This window comes from Mytilus trossulus, chromosome 8 (genome assembly GCF_036588685.1).
Source record: "Mytilus trossulus isolate FHL-02 chromosome 8, PNRI_Mtr1.1.1.hap1, whole genome shotgun sequence".
NCBI classification, from domain to species: Eukaryota; Metazoa; Mollusca; class Bivalvia; order Mytilida; family Mytilidae; genus Mytilus; species Mytilus trossulus.
Window position 1 is genome coordinate 11,526,387 of NC_086380.1, and position 15,073 is coordinate 11,541,459.

General features: G+C 32.1%; 1 protein-coding gene across 7 annotated transcripts in view; it reads right to left on the reverse strand.

Annotated features, from left to right (window-relative positions):
• LOC134728292 (nitric oxide synthase-like protein) overlaps positions 1-15,073 on the reverse strand; it is a 91,809-nt gene that overhangs the window by 13,989 nt on the left and 62,747 nt on the right. For all 7 annotated transcript variants that reach the window (XM_063592845.1, XM_063592843.1, XM_063592844.1 and 4 more), the window contains 15 exons: positions 13,042-14,122; positions 12,053-12,198; positions 10,926-11,088; positions 10,085-10,176; positions 8,462-8,603; positions 7,706-7,845; positions 5,759-5,933; positions 4,948-5,049; positions 3,984-4,178; positions 3,577-3,674; positions 3,019-3,163; positions 2,347-2,451; positions 1,657-1,706; positions 1,039-1,327; positions 397-541 (listed from right to left, as the gene is read on the reverse strand). In XM_063592845.1, the coding sequence (XP_063448915.1) occupies positions 397-541; positions 1,039-1,327; positions 1,657-1,706; positions 2,347-2,451; positions 3,019-3,163; positions 3,577-3,674; positions 3,984-4,178; positions 4,948-5,049; positions 5,759-5,933; positions 7,706-7,845; positions 8,462-8,603; positions 10,085-10,176; positions 10,926-11,088; positions 12,053-12,198; positions 13,042-14,061 (3,007 nt within the window). In that variant the 5' untranslated portion in view covers positions 14,062-14,122. The remainder of the gene's footprint in view (positions 1-396; positions 542-1,038; positions 1,328-1,656; positions 1,707-2,346; positions 2,452-3,018; positions 3,164-3,576; positions 3,675-3,983; positions 4,179-4,947; positions 5,050-5,758; positions 5,934-7,705; positions 7,846-8,461; positions 8,604-10,084; positions 10,177-10,925; positions 11,089-12,052; positions 12,199-13,041; positions 14,123-15,073) is intronic.

A 15,073-nucleotide genomic window follows, 5' to 3' on the forward strand; every position in this document is an offset into this window, starting at 1 on the left:
GCGTGACAGCATTTGATTAGTATTAATTACAATGATAGAGTAAATATAAAGGAAAAAGAAGTTAAATACGGCTGAGGCTTTTTCTATTTAATACATGGAGAATGACCATGATATAGAACAAAAATACTCAACTAACTTCATTCTGTCTGACGCTGATATACACATAAACGAAGCACCCCAAGATTACTAAAACGTACTTTATGTTTGGTTTTTCGAAGTCAAAGCTGTTTATTCGACTTAGTTTGAAGATTAATATTTGAATTCATACATATAATCTTAAATTAGGAATGAGTTGTTTATGGGCTTAACTGCATGTGCTTAATGACGTACGGTCAACGTTTTTTTTTTTTTATACATATACAATTTTTAATTAAGAGAACAAAAATACAACGATACCTTCACACAACGATAATGGTGTTTCGTTTGTAGATGGTGTCAATCTAAACTTTTCTGGTGACCATGTGAAATCGGTCTTGGACAGTGCACCAGTTGCCTCTTGTATACTATTTTCATCACCCACACAGAAAGTGTCACAAGCAGCCTATAAATTAATAATAATCTATTATTGTTAAGTTTTGAAAATTACAAACTTGACAAATTTGTACCGTTATAAATAGTTCCAGGAGTTAAAAACATAGGAACAAACAGGACCAAGAGAAATTGAACACATATAAAGGAACAGTAATATACCGCTGTTCAAAAGTTATAGTCGATTGAGAGAAAACACCTGCATGAGACATGTTGCAGGCAAAACCGAAAGATTTCCCTATTATCATTGCAAGTGTTTGTAAACATCTTACAAATGGTTAATTTTTATCTTATTCAAAAAAACGATAAAGCAGCAAATATATCAAAAGTTGAAGAACGATCGTCAAACAATTACAACAGACATAGCAACTAGTCTTTCTTTACAATTTTTCTGCAATCAAAACGTTTGATTCATTCTTTTCACTAAGGCAGCTTTAATTCTTTTTCTCGTTTTTTCCCTTTTGAACACATCGGTCTCAATGTTATAATACAAATCTTATAATGAGCTACCTTAAAAACAAGTTTTGCCCACTGTCGGAATGTTTCTTCTTGACCACAGAGTTCATCTCCCTCTCCCATTTTATATATTCTCTCGCTGCCAAGTGCATTCATCATATTATCGATGTAGTGAGCAAAGGCACAGAAATTAGGGTATGCACGAGAACCCAATCCAAACACTGAGAATCGAACATTGCTAAGAGGACCCACTTCTTCTAGTATTTTGTCTTCCACGTGTTGATTATCTTCTGATTCACTTTTTGTGCTCATTCTGAAGTACTGAGTAGATAATCCTTCTCCACTGAAAAAAAAACAGTCACGTGGGCGGTGAAGTCTTGAAAATGTTAACGATATGCGATTCCATTATTATTATTATATTTATGTGTTTATCATACTAAAAACATCTTAGGCTAAGAACAGTACTGAGCGTCTTTTCTTCCAATGAATTTTAAAATAGAAATAGCATTCAACAACTAATGTGACAGGTACTTTAACTTTAACATGGTTCTTCAATACTAAGTATTTGGGTTTGATTTCTTTCCCATATCTATTATTTACATTGTTACTATTTAGAGATATTTTCAACATTTTCATAGTTTGCATGTCAAACTTTTAACACACATTACTCACTTTTTTGTACTCTTAACGTCGTTCAAGTCATGAAGGTTCTTGGCAAATGCCTACAAATATAAACGTTGATTTAAAGCAGTGATCTTCGGACAGATTAACTCACCTCTAGTCATAAGTTAAACTTGTATATAATTCAAATCTAAAATTCTCCAATTCATTACTGTAAACCAACTTATTTTCGCGAGCGATTTATTTTTGCGACTTTCGCGAGTAGAAAAATAAAGCGAAATTAAATCGTCATGAATATGTATAACTGAGTTCTTTCCTCATCAAACTACATCAAGCAAATTAGAAATCGCGAAACTAAATCGCCGCGAATTAGACTAGCTTGGGATAAATGCAGAATAAAGTATCCGCGAAAATCAGTTGGTGTACAGTATATCATAACTGTTAGGATAAAGCAACTAGTCTGTAAGGGGTGTAGATAAGAAATTGATATATCATGACATAACAAGTTTTCAATCTTAATTTATTCTCAAGCAACCTAAACCAAAACAAAAGGCAAAGTATATATGCATCATAATTATTATTTAAGAAAATTCTTGACTTTAATGTCTTGCACAGATTTATATTTCTTTGCAGAGTGAGATTTAAAAAAACCAAGAAGGTGTACTTTGTAATAAAATTGATAAACATTGCCATAACTACGTTAAAAGTTAAAAGTTTGTGTTTTATATAATAACTATGTACCTCTCCGTTTTCCGGTGGATCACCATTTCCGAATGTGCTGGTAATAAATAGAACTAAAGCTTCATGTTCTAGATGTATAGCATCATACTCCGCCATATCAACTACCTAAATAGAAAGTTGGTCAATAAATGTGTGCAAACTATAATGCATTCTATGTAGTATTTTGAAAGAAAAAAACCATCACAATGGTTTACAGACCACCACAAAACCAAACAATAGATATTCGCATAATGGCGTCATGTTATTTTCATTTTCGTGTAAAAATCATGAAATGAGCAATGCTCTATTATGTTCAAAAACGTAAAGAATATTTATATTCTGGATATCTACAATGCTACTGCTAAAATATGGATACATTAAAAGTGATATCAATCCATTCAAAACTACTGGAATATTAAATGAGTCTTTGCTATATTGTTGCTTATTGTTGCTGAAGTCATAGAGAAAAGAAAAACATTGAAAAAAATAATCATTTTCTTTATTTGTTTAGAAGGCTTTAAAAAAGATACCTGTTTTGATTTAACTAGGGAAAAACTACGCAATTTGCAAAATACAGTACTGTAATATACAAGGGACATAGAAAGAGAAAATCGATTTTATTACTGTTAAGATGTTTTTGTTTTATTGATAATGGCTAATTTTGTGACGTCATTGAATGAAATCGTTACTAACCTTTGCGTCAAACGCATGCTTAAATATTTCACAAAGTGTCTTTGCAAATCTTTCTGATTTCCCAGTCTCTGTTGCATACAAAATTGTACATTTTACACGATTAGACAGTGCTTTTACCATCAGTTTAGCGCTAAACTTAACAGCTCTGAAAATATAGAATAACAAAAACAATAAGATTTCTTATTGGACCATCTCTCCTTTTGCAAATATACGATAATGATATTAATTTCAACGCAGATGTAATATAAAAAAAGTTTGGAAAGCTAAAAATTAAAATTGATTACAGATTAATTCAAAGAAGGCGATAAGGAATAGTACAGTTTAAACATAAAGATTGTTTTGTTGAGACGTGTATTTCGACCACAACATTCGATAATTTATTACCTGTTATGTTTTTACGTTTGTTTTGATCAAATCAATCAAAACTACATGAATGGCATTTCTCTTTTTTGTTCGGAAAACACTACAACTTACAAATGGAAAGGTTGAACTGTTCCTTAATAAAAAAAAAATCGAAGCGTTTTGAGATCATTTAATGGGTTTCTTAAAAATACAAACCTAGCCAATTCCTTAAACCCAAACTTTCGTCTTCTCTTTTCTACAGTTTTCCCCTTTTCTCTATCTTTCTTCCATACATAGGTTCTAAAAACTTCATCCTGTTTTACAATTTGATACACACAATGTTAATAGCAGTAAATCTAGGTGTTAACTTCGATAAATAGTAAACAAAGCAACAATTATATAAACAACGAAAATAATGAAAACAATAGCATTGAAAGAGGGTCATACAATAACAATTTAGAAAAAAACACTAACTTTTATCGTGATTTCATTTCTAATCAACTAAATTTTTTAACGTCAAGTTGTATAAACTTAAGATAGTTTATTAATACACTGGCATAATTACGTTTATGCGTGTCAACTATTCAAAACACGATAAACAGGTTATCTGTTCATGAAATTACCTGATATTCATAAGACGGTTTCAGTTTATACAGCAACATTTCTTGATGGAAAACTGGAGTGATGCTGCTACTGAGAGGAGGAACCACCCAAACCCAATCAGCAGGACACCCACCTCTCTGTTTCATCTCATTCTCCATAAACTTCATGAAGGACTCTGACGCTGCGTGATGGTCCATTATTGTAGCTCCTACAACCTAAAAGTCATTTAAAGTAAGTGTTATGTTAACATCGATAATGCTCAATCGGCAAAACTTATTTCTCCGTCTGTTCGATGCAGATATGGGATCGGTGTAGTTATGACGAATGCGATCAGGCATTAAAGAAACGTGGCGTCAAATTCAAAGAGATATGTTGCTAACTGAAAGCTTGGTATTCGAAGAAATTTATGTCAGTTTATTTAAAGAAATCAATACCAAATCAAAAAATATTCTTGTGATCCATCTGTGATTTACACAAGGAGTTGAACAAGCAAAGTAACAGGGGACAAAATCCTGATAAACAATAAACTCATCATAGATACCACGACCTAATTGAGTATGTACGCCGGACGCGCGTTTCGCCTAAAAACGTCTCATCATAACTTATAACTTGTACTATTGTTTGTCTGTTTGTCTTGTTCAGTTTTAGCCACGGTGTTGTCAGTTTATTTTCGATTTATGTGTTTGACACCCTTTGGTATCTTTTGTCCCTCTTTTATAAATAAATACAATAACCAATATACTAGTACATTCAAAATTAACAACTTAAACAGGTTAGTATATTTCGCGAAAAACCTTTTTGTACATCATTTGGCCAGACACACGATCATGAGAATTTATAATGAAAAAATATAACGTTATATAATACTGTTTAGGAATTGTCACATTCTTTATTTATAGTATCTACTATAAATGTTTTGAACGTAGATCACATATGTTTCTGTTCAATTCGTAATGGTAAGATAAATATTGTATGTTGTGATACCTGATAGCTATGTAGGACTGCAATATTTGTTTCCACACAAACTCTGTCACGCCATAGCGAAGAATTCTTCCTCGTGTCAAGTCCTAATTTTTCTGCAATTTTCTGTAAAGTACAGTAATAATCTGGTCAATAGAAGACTGACATTTTGGCAATATATTGGATCGATCCTGGCTTGTACAAGATTTTCAAATTAAATAAATGAATAGGTTGGAGTGGTCATCAATGGGAACGTATTGCAAGTCAGATCAATATAAGGATATATTGTGCCTTGTGAAGAATCTTCTCAATGAAGATAACATCAAATTCATTGTTTTAGAAAGAATTCAACACCGTCTGTTGATATTTTTTCTCGCTTGCACAATTCATTGCTTACCTGTGATAATTTAACAAAATGTTCAAAATATGTATTGTTTATTTCTTGACACATGCTTTTTAAGAACTGCGTGTAAGCACTTCAATAATCACTTGTTTAGCAAGATGAATAATAATGCTGTTGATGAGTTGCCTCCGCAAAATTCATGTTATTCATATAACTAACCAAAGTTCAATGATGGCTTTTTATTTAAGAGTAATGTCAATGTGATTCGTTTAAAGTCAACACTGATGCAGCCCTTTATTTATATTTTACTACCATGGTATCTGGACAATTTTAATGAATTAATTTGTATTTGAATATTCTTTATTTTTATTATTATATATCCTTGGGTACATGTCTTCGGGAATATTCTTCATTAAAACTTTATAAAAGTAAATTATCAAAAAAATATCAAATTTCAAGGAAACTATATTAAAATGTGCTTATTTAATTTACCTCTATAAGATTATATCTCTGTGCATCTAGAAAGTCTCTAGAAGCTATTTCAGTACCCATATACCATCCATTAAAAGGACAGGCTGTAAATTCCAGTCCACCACAGTCAAACAACATAGCAGACACTGCAGGTAAGGCAAACCACTTCAGTCCTAACTCAGCAAAACTAGGAAACCTGACAAAATTAATTCAACGATTAAATTGATTCAATATCATCATCAATGATAATAATACAGTTAAACCTGCTTCAATAGGTCACTTCTATGAACCCGTCTTGTCCGACGACCCGCTTTTTATCCTGCTATGATCATACCTCAGTGTTTTGTTACCTTAATTCAAAGTTAACTTTTCTATATTTAAAAAATAAACTTACACACAGCTTTTAACTGTTATAATTTAATGTTGAATAATACTTTACTCAATCATACGTAGTTTTGAAACTCAACTTTGACATGGTTTAATACAATCATTTAATAATTTGATAACTATATATACACTAGTATGTGACATTTGTGTGCTATAGATTATGATGTTGCTGCTCTTCGGATCGTTATAACGTCAACAAAAATAATATTATCTCAAGTTAAACAGTGTGTTCTTATATTCCATTATATTGGATCTTTCTTTTTCCATATCTTCACTCCGGTCAATATTATTGCATATCACTCCGGTCAATGTTATTGCATGTCACTCCGGTCAATATTATTGCATATCACTCCGGTCAATATTATTGCATATCACTCCGGTCAATATTATTGCATATCACTCCGGTCAATGTTATTGCATATCACTCCGGTCAATGTTATACAAATATAGCCTTTGTATGAGGTCGATACAAGGATATATTGACCTGAAAGAAGTCCGAGGTCGATATACTTCTTTGGGTCGATATATCCTGTATTGACCTCATACAAAGGCTATATTTGTTATATTATTAATTTCCGACCATATTTGTATCAAAATCGTCATTTAGGTTTGTTGGAATTTTATAAATATTACATCAATTTGTCTCATTGACAATAACACCATATTAGTTGTTATTTAATTAACTTTTTTTTTTACATCTTATGTATTTGAAGATTTTTTCCGTCAAATTATTGATCACAGATATCATGTGTTTCAAAACGTTAAACAATATCCTGAAATTCATTACATGACGTCACAAAGTATATCGGTTTTTAGATATTCTAAAAATAACCGTGCGATATGCATTTTGCCGGTCAATATGCTTTTTGCTATACGCCGTTTTCTCTCTACCTTCGAAAATATAGTTTAACATGTGACTATGCCTAAACGAATCAAATTTGTTAAATAATACGAATTAATAATATTATTGCATATCACTCCGGTCAATATTATTGCATATCACTCCGGTCAATATTATTGCATATCACTCCGGTCAATATTATTGCATAGTCCGCATTTATTCAAGACAAACGTTTAACATATGAGCTGAGACGGATAGAAATCGACCTTATACAAGTCAACGTAAACATGTATAAGTGTTAGATGGATTTTAGAGTATTCAGATACGTAATAAAAGATGAACTTTGGTCTATTTTGTAGGGTTTTTATATCTTGTCAATTTTGAAATAGTAACAGGCTGTGCATAGAATTTTTTCAACCCGAAATAAGTAAACATATTGTTATGATATTCATTTGCACAAAGTCGATTTCTTTCCGACGCAGCTCATATTTTGATAACAAGGATAATTATGTGACCTAATGAGTAAATTAATAATAACTATCAATATATGATTCTACAAATTTAAATCGCAAATGTTTTATAAGTGTCAATAAGACAAATATTCATCGAAAACCTAAGACATGATATGAACAATTACAAATTAATCGTTGTACGTTTATTTCCTCTATATTTTTTAAAAGAAAAGTTACCATACTACTACTACTTGTGCAGAACAAAATGTTATAATTCATATAATTTACTTTGGATGCTTTATTGGAACTTCAAAAATTAACTCCGCTGGAACCTCAAACATTTCTGGGTCCATACCATTGGCTTGTAGAATTAGTGGCAAGACATCGAACATTCCAAATTTAGGTTTCCAACCCATCTTTATGACAACCTATAGTAAATCATAAGAATAGCATAAGAATGATATTAAGTTTATTAACAAAAATATTGTGATACCAATAAGGTCGATAGGGGTATTCCTCTAAACAAAACAAAAATACCCCAACCTAATTGGGAGATTATAAATATCACACATGCAAAATACAGATTTTAATTTATGCAAGAATTTATATGCAACATGTGATTTTGTCTAATAATACGAAAGAAAGTAAAATTATCTTCTTATATACAGAACATAGTGTAACGTTCATCAGTAAGAATACCTGCGGAACGTTGTGTAACGCTCACTGCTAACAATACCTTGTGGAACGTAGTGTAACACTCTTTGGTAATACCGTGCGGAACGTCGAGTACAGTTCACTTGTAACAACACCGTCAAGAACGTCATATGGTTGAGAGGTAAACAAAGTCCTTCCACTTCTCATAATAACAAACACCAAAAGCTTTAACAATTGTTTTTTTTGGTGATTATCAATCGTTTAGCTCAACATATACTACGCAATTTAAAAGATATGACGATTCATACATCCGTCAGACTAAAAAATAACTTGCTAAGAATATCAAGCGATGCAGCAGCCTAATAAACGATTACGTTCGACTACACTTACATTGGTAAAATCTATAGATGCTGGATCACCAATGACCGATCCGTCCGGCTGTTTGTAGCCAGCATACATAATAAGCTGTGTGTTCCATACCCGGAAGTCATGCCTAGAATCAGTTCGAGGTGGGAAAACAGTTATTGCTGATCTGGAAAAAAAATAATAAAAGAAGAATGACTTACTGAGATTTGAATGATCATCGGTCATTCAGTATTTAACATTAAAAAAAATGTATTTATGATAAAAAGTCTTTCGGATTAGTTAAAATAAATTCAGATAGGGAGAAGATAACAAGGGACAGTCTAAACCATCAAATCGTAGAAAAGCAGATAACAATTGCTATAGTAATCACCAGTGGATTTTCATTGCTTTTTGTAATTCTGTTACCAAATATTTTATTTGTATGGCGTCATAAAAAGGTAACATATTCATGTTCTATAAATTACCATGTAAGTACAAGTATGAAGTGTGTTGATTTTATAAAAGGTAAATTAAAGAAATAATAAATGACAAGATAAAGTTTTATATGATTCTCTAACTTTTTCAGTATATATATTAATGATTACAAAAAGCTACACATTAGCTCATTGCCAATCCTCATGTACTTGTAAATGTTATACGACAATTGTATGGGCGTGTAAACTTTGAAGAACTTGTCGTTGTGATATAAAAAGTAATTAGAAGGTATGGATAAGAGTTCTACTTTTTATATTATTGTCAAGTTTTCCAGAATATTCCTCTCACAGATTGAAACCGAAAAATCCTAGTAAAATTTGTAAACATTATGATATGAACCAAATCAAAATGTGTTCGGCTTTGGGGACAGGGATTCATGGTTCCACCTTCCCTACCCCAACTCTCATTACCCTGGCCTAAATCCTAATTCCCTTCACAAGTATAAGACAAATTACAGTATATAAAACACAATTTAGAAACCCAAAGATTAAGCAACACGTAAATCACAAAAAAGAACATGATTGGTCTCAGGTTTACGGAAGGGTGAGTAAATTTTGCTCCACACGTGATATCGTTCGTGTTGCTCGTGTAAATACAAACCAGGCAAACAAAACAAAACATAGATTGAGCTCAGGTACTCGGAAGGGTATCTAATTTCTACTTTAATCGTGAAACCCGCTGTGTTGCTAATGGCAAGTCAAATTAAAACAATACCAACCCGCTGTCGATGATGTCGGTAAAAAGAGGACGCGGAGAACAACATGTGGATTAGGGTTCATATGTGACATAAAAAAAAATGATAATGGCGTCGGTAAACTCACAAAACGTCCGATGAGTTTACAATTAGAAACCAGAAACCTTTTTTGCTTACGCTTCCTTCCTCCAATCTTCTATTTAGGAAAAAAGGATAGGTAAAACAGATCCTGGAATACCCCCATCGACTGATAAAAACTATCCTTTAAACAGGCACTATATGAATGTTTATACACAGAAATTAAAAAGATTCATATTTGCAATAAATCCAAAATCAATCAAATATTTTTCAAATTTTAACCATGAAACGCTAGAAGTTAGAGAAAGTATAACTAGCGTCATCACTGCTGAATGTTGTTGTGCAGGGTCATATTCTTATCTTAAGGGTAATAAATTAAAATGTTAACTGGGAATTAATACCTGATATTTCCTTTGTTTGTTGCATACTTTATGTGGTTGCATATAGCCTCGAACATTCCTCGTGCAGTCGTTATATGTCTGGCATCAAACACCTGAATTTACATTTGAAATACATTTATACTGATTAAAAACTCAAAACATCGACTGTATGTGAAAACCTTTAGACGTTTATTTCTTTCTTACGCGATCAGCAGTTCTATTGTTAGAATTCTACATCCCCAAGGATACTTATATTGAAAGATCCAATGTATGCCAGAATCGTTTATATTTATGCGTTGGAGTGAAATGCAGTTGAAAAATATGGATCTTTCAACTAGCAGATAAGAATGGTTGTAATTTTAATAACAAACTGATTGTAAATCAGACTAGACATGAGGTTTTCATTTTGAAAACATGAACTTGTATCCGGAGTTCAACTATGCTGTAAAAGACTTGGTTTTGTTTTTCTTATCAATATCATATACAATTCATTTATAAAAAAAAATGCAAAAAATGTGAAAACATGGCATTATTTTGACGTGTATAAATTGGTTTTTTTTTCAGGGGTGATATTACATTTTTAAACGGGTATGGCATACATCTTCATTTGTATTCAAGGGATGACATTACAATAGTTAAAGTGACATAAACGGGATTTGAAGTGGAAATTATTTCATTTTTTAAACGGATATAAAATCGGTTAATTTTACAATAGGTATCAAACTACTTTTTTTTTAGTTATAACCAGTAACGTCAAGCACAATGAGACATTATAGGATGATTTTTTTTTTGGATCTGGAAAATGCAAAATGATTAACATCAGTTTGTAAATGAGTTGTTTATCTCTCCTCAGGAATTTTACCTGCAGCTTGGACCACTGTATTCTGCCTATACATCTTGCTGCATTTCTCCATGCTAGTTTTGCTCCATACGTCAGCTCACTCGTCGTCAGCTCGTATTTCCCAGTCTTCTCAATGGAGCTGTAAACTTCACTCAACCTCGTTTGATGAGCAGGGGTATTTTGCCTGAAGAAAAACAGCACATTGAAAATTGATTCTGAATATGCATGAAATATTTTCCACTGGACGTAAAGCAAAAGACAATCAATCGAATAATATTGCTGAATCAGTGTTTGGTCGAGAAGTTTAAGTCTATTTTGAATGAAGAAAGAATACAACAATTTGGTGATCTTCTTAACTAAAATTTAACGGCATTTTTTTTATATTTTTGTAAGAACCTTTTTACGACATATCTTTTTTTGTAATTTTGTTGATCGTAAATCAACAGCTTCATTTGACATTTCTAGTCGAAAAATTTATTTAATCTGTGAAGTGGTGATTACTATCATGAACTTTCAGTCCCAAAACGACAAGATACAATCTTTTGTATAATTAGAATGAATGGAAGTGTATATATATTTCAATACTTTTATTTCAGCTATGGATATAAACATTACTATTTTAAATGAGCAGCAGTCATTAAGATGATAGTGTGTCATAATATATTATTTATAAACCTTAATTATTTTAAAGCTATTTCTGCTATACATGACTTGTTGCGTATTGCATTTATAATTTTTGAAAGACTAGCAAGGCCAATCCTTTTAAAATAGTATTTTCCTTTTTGACATTTTCTACTACCAAGTTGATGTTTCTTAAAGTTCAAAACTGATATTTCCCACTTCCAAGTTGACATTGTTCATCCCCCGACTTGCCATAACATTTTTTGCTTCCAACTTGACGTTTCTTACTTCCAAATTGCGAAAAAAAGAACTAAAAAATTCAACTTGGAAAGTAGAATATCCCTATCTGTAAAACGAACCCAGCTGTGTATGGGTGTGTGTGCGTTTATGGAAAAGATGATACTCAAAGATAAATTTCATTTAGTAAATTGAATTTTCAAACTATACTTAAAAAACTGTTGATACTTAAAATTGAGAATGGAAATTGGGAATGTATCAAAGAGACTACAATTAAGGTCTATACATACCGTTTGATACTCGTAAAATATTGGTCAAAGAAGTCCTTCGCATGAACCAACATCTCCTCTTTTGGTCTAACTGTACCTTGGGCTCTACCAGGCACACTCGTACCCATGAGTGACCCCAAACACCTATTGTGAGCGCAGGGAACATTCTAAAAGATAATAACTTCGGCTAAGCGTTTTGTTTATGGACAATAAAGAGATCTCAGACCATAACGTGTTGTTTTAACTAAACTACACCAAATTTTGCCAGATTAAGTTAAACATTTTACCCACAAAATACGAAAACAAAACATCTAGACCATGGAAGTTCGAAATTTAAAAATACAAAAACATTGAGTCGAGTTTGCTGCTTCTAGGTTTAAATGCAAGGCTTCAGTTTTCAAAGGTCAAATCCGGATAATAGACAAAAAGCAATGGAAAACGAAAAGCTAAGATAAAACAAAGAAATAAGAAAAGAAAAAGGTAAGAAAAAGGAAAACTACGACAGGTTTTTTCACTGGCTTTAGAAGTAATTTACGTTTATTACTTGTCTATGCTTATTAGTCATTGCCAAATTTTCGGGTTTATAGTACACATGGTTTTTTTTTCAAATTCTCTATCAAAAGCTTTGTCTGTTTCAGAGCCACATACATGTAATACTTCTATCTAAGAGGAACAGTTTTTAAATACATTGATATGTACTCTAAGTTATTAAAGTACATGTATAAGAAAAATTGCTTCTCCTTTTTTTTAATAGTTTCTATTTAAGGTATAAATATTTATTAAAAAAAAAATATATCCGCATTTCAAAGCGCCTACGTCAAATATACTTTTAAAAATCACACTTTAATTTATCAATTAACAAGTTTTATGAGTTTTCATATATCATATAAATTTATTTTTCACTAATTATAGATCATATATTATTTCGACCGAATTATGAAAATTGAAAAATAAAGTTTGATGAAGGATATATGATAAATGACTATTGAAGTACGATTAAATCCACCTACCTCTATTGCCTTCGAATGAAGAGTATCTGTAAAGACAAGTTTGCTATCAGCAATATTTCTCAGTTTAACATATCGCTTTTGTTGAGCTGGTGAATTATGCGCCATGCCTTCTTTTCTCTGCATCGATGGACTAACTATTATTCCTTTAGAGTCTCGTCTCTCTTCGAGATTCTCTGCTCCATTAACCCTGCCATTCGGAATTACATTTAACTGACTATCTGTAGAATGGTTTTTAACTGTATTATTATCAATGGTGTCAACTTCATCATTTATTTGTGAATTATTTATGTTTTTTAACGAGTTGTTGTTCACCGTCTTCTTTGATTCCCGTACAATGACAAGTGGGCCACCATTGGCGGTTACGGAAGGTATTACTTGTTTTGCATTTTCCCCGTCTGTTTGAGATTCTGCGTCGTTCTGAACTTTTGAAGTAGTACTATGATTCATCGGACATACAAAACAAGTTTGATCCATTTGATCAGTGTCAATCTTTTCTTTTTCTTGTTTTTGTTTATTCCGTTTTGGACTAATATTGCCGCTGCGACTTTGTCTTAAGGGTGTTCGACCTGAAGGAGACTGAGATCTTCCGAACGTTCTCCGCAGACGAGAGACGAATGATTCATTATTTGCTACAGGTTTTGTAATTCTTGTAGTGTGTGGAGTTCCGTTTTCTAGAAAAGTAGTGTGTAAGTATGATGTATATCCATCAGGTCCCTTTAGTAACAAAGATACCGGTGTCTCTTGTGGTAAAGATTTGAGTAAATCGACACATTTTTCATACACCATATCACTTAAGTCCATTTCATTTACACGTACTATGACGTCACCTATACGTATCAACCCACATTTTTCAGCCATTCCTCCTGAAACGATTGCAGAAATAACCACGTGTGGTTTTTCGGATCTAGGCTGGATCAAAAACCCAAGACCTGTGTCAATTTTCTTGATGATTTTTACACGAATCATGTTAGAGTTATCGGATTCCATTTTCGGTTTATCGACTCTTGAACTGAGAGACATATATATACTGGACAACTAACTCACTATGTCCTTCACTATCCTGCAGTTCGAGTTCTAAATTCTGAAAATTAAGATAATAAAGCTGTGAATTATAATTCAGGATCCCAATATAGAAAGATTCATTGTGAGGACTGTGTAAACAGATGTTTGTCATCGTTTGTATGTCGATGAAGTTGGGTGTTGGTGTGATCTTATTCTATAACACTGCCGCATAGTTTGGGGGAGTCTTGTTGTCGCTCTAGTGTAATTGCAAATAACTGAATTAGCATATATAGTATTCATCATGGCTAATCAATTAAAAAGGTAGGATCGAAATACACTTAGGTTTGAAATACACAGAGGTTTGAAATATAACGTTTGAAATAGACATGATAAGTACATGTGATATTATATTATGAAATTGTACTAAAACTAAAGTAGTACATGTACCATCTTAAAGTAAAGATGACCTCAGACGGTTTTGATGTTCGGTTTCGACCCTTTCGGCTTTGATCTTCTAAAATGATTTTGGTTTATCAAACACTTGGTCTTGAGTACTATTATACCTAATGAATTTAATCTACAAACATGTGTTTGGTGAATGGTAATTTGTGTTTTATTGTTTTGTATTGCACGTTTCGTTAAATACGTGCTATTATACATGTTCACTCAATTAGAAGTAAATGGTAAATAATCACTATCTTAGAAAAGAATTTAAGGAAAAGGCCTCTCGTCAGTAATGAATTTGTCATTATAGAAATGCCGTGAAATTTTTTTTTAGTGAGAGACCGATTCGTGGGTTAATGTGTCACTCTAGTACAAAGCAGAGTTTATATTAATATCGCATTAACAAGTTCCCGAACTGCATATATGAATTTCATATATGAATAAGAATACAGAACTCCATTGGGTCTACTGAATAAAAGCTTTTTTCGAAGAAAAAAAAATAGTGAATAGAACATGGTTTTATAGCTACATGTAGTTAACCTTCTAGTTTTTAGCCAGTTGTTTGCAGTTCCGTTATATTGACAAA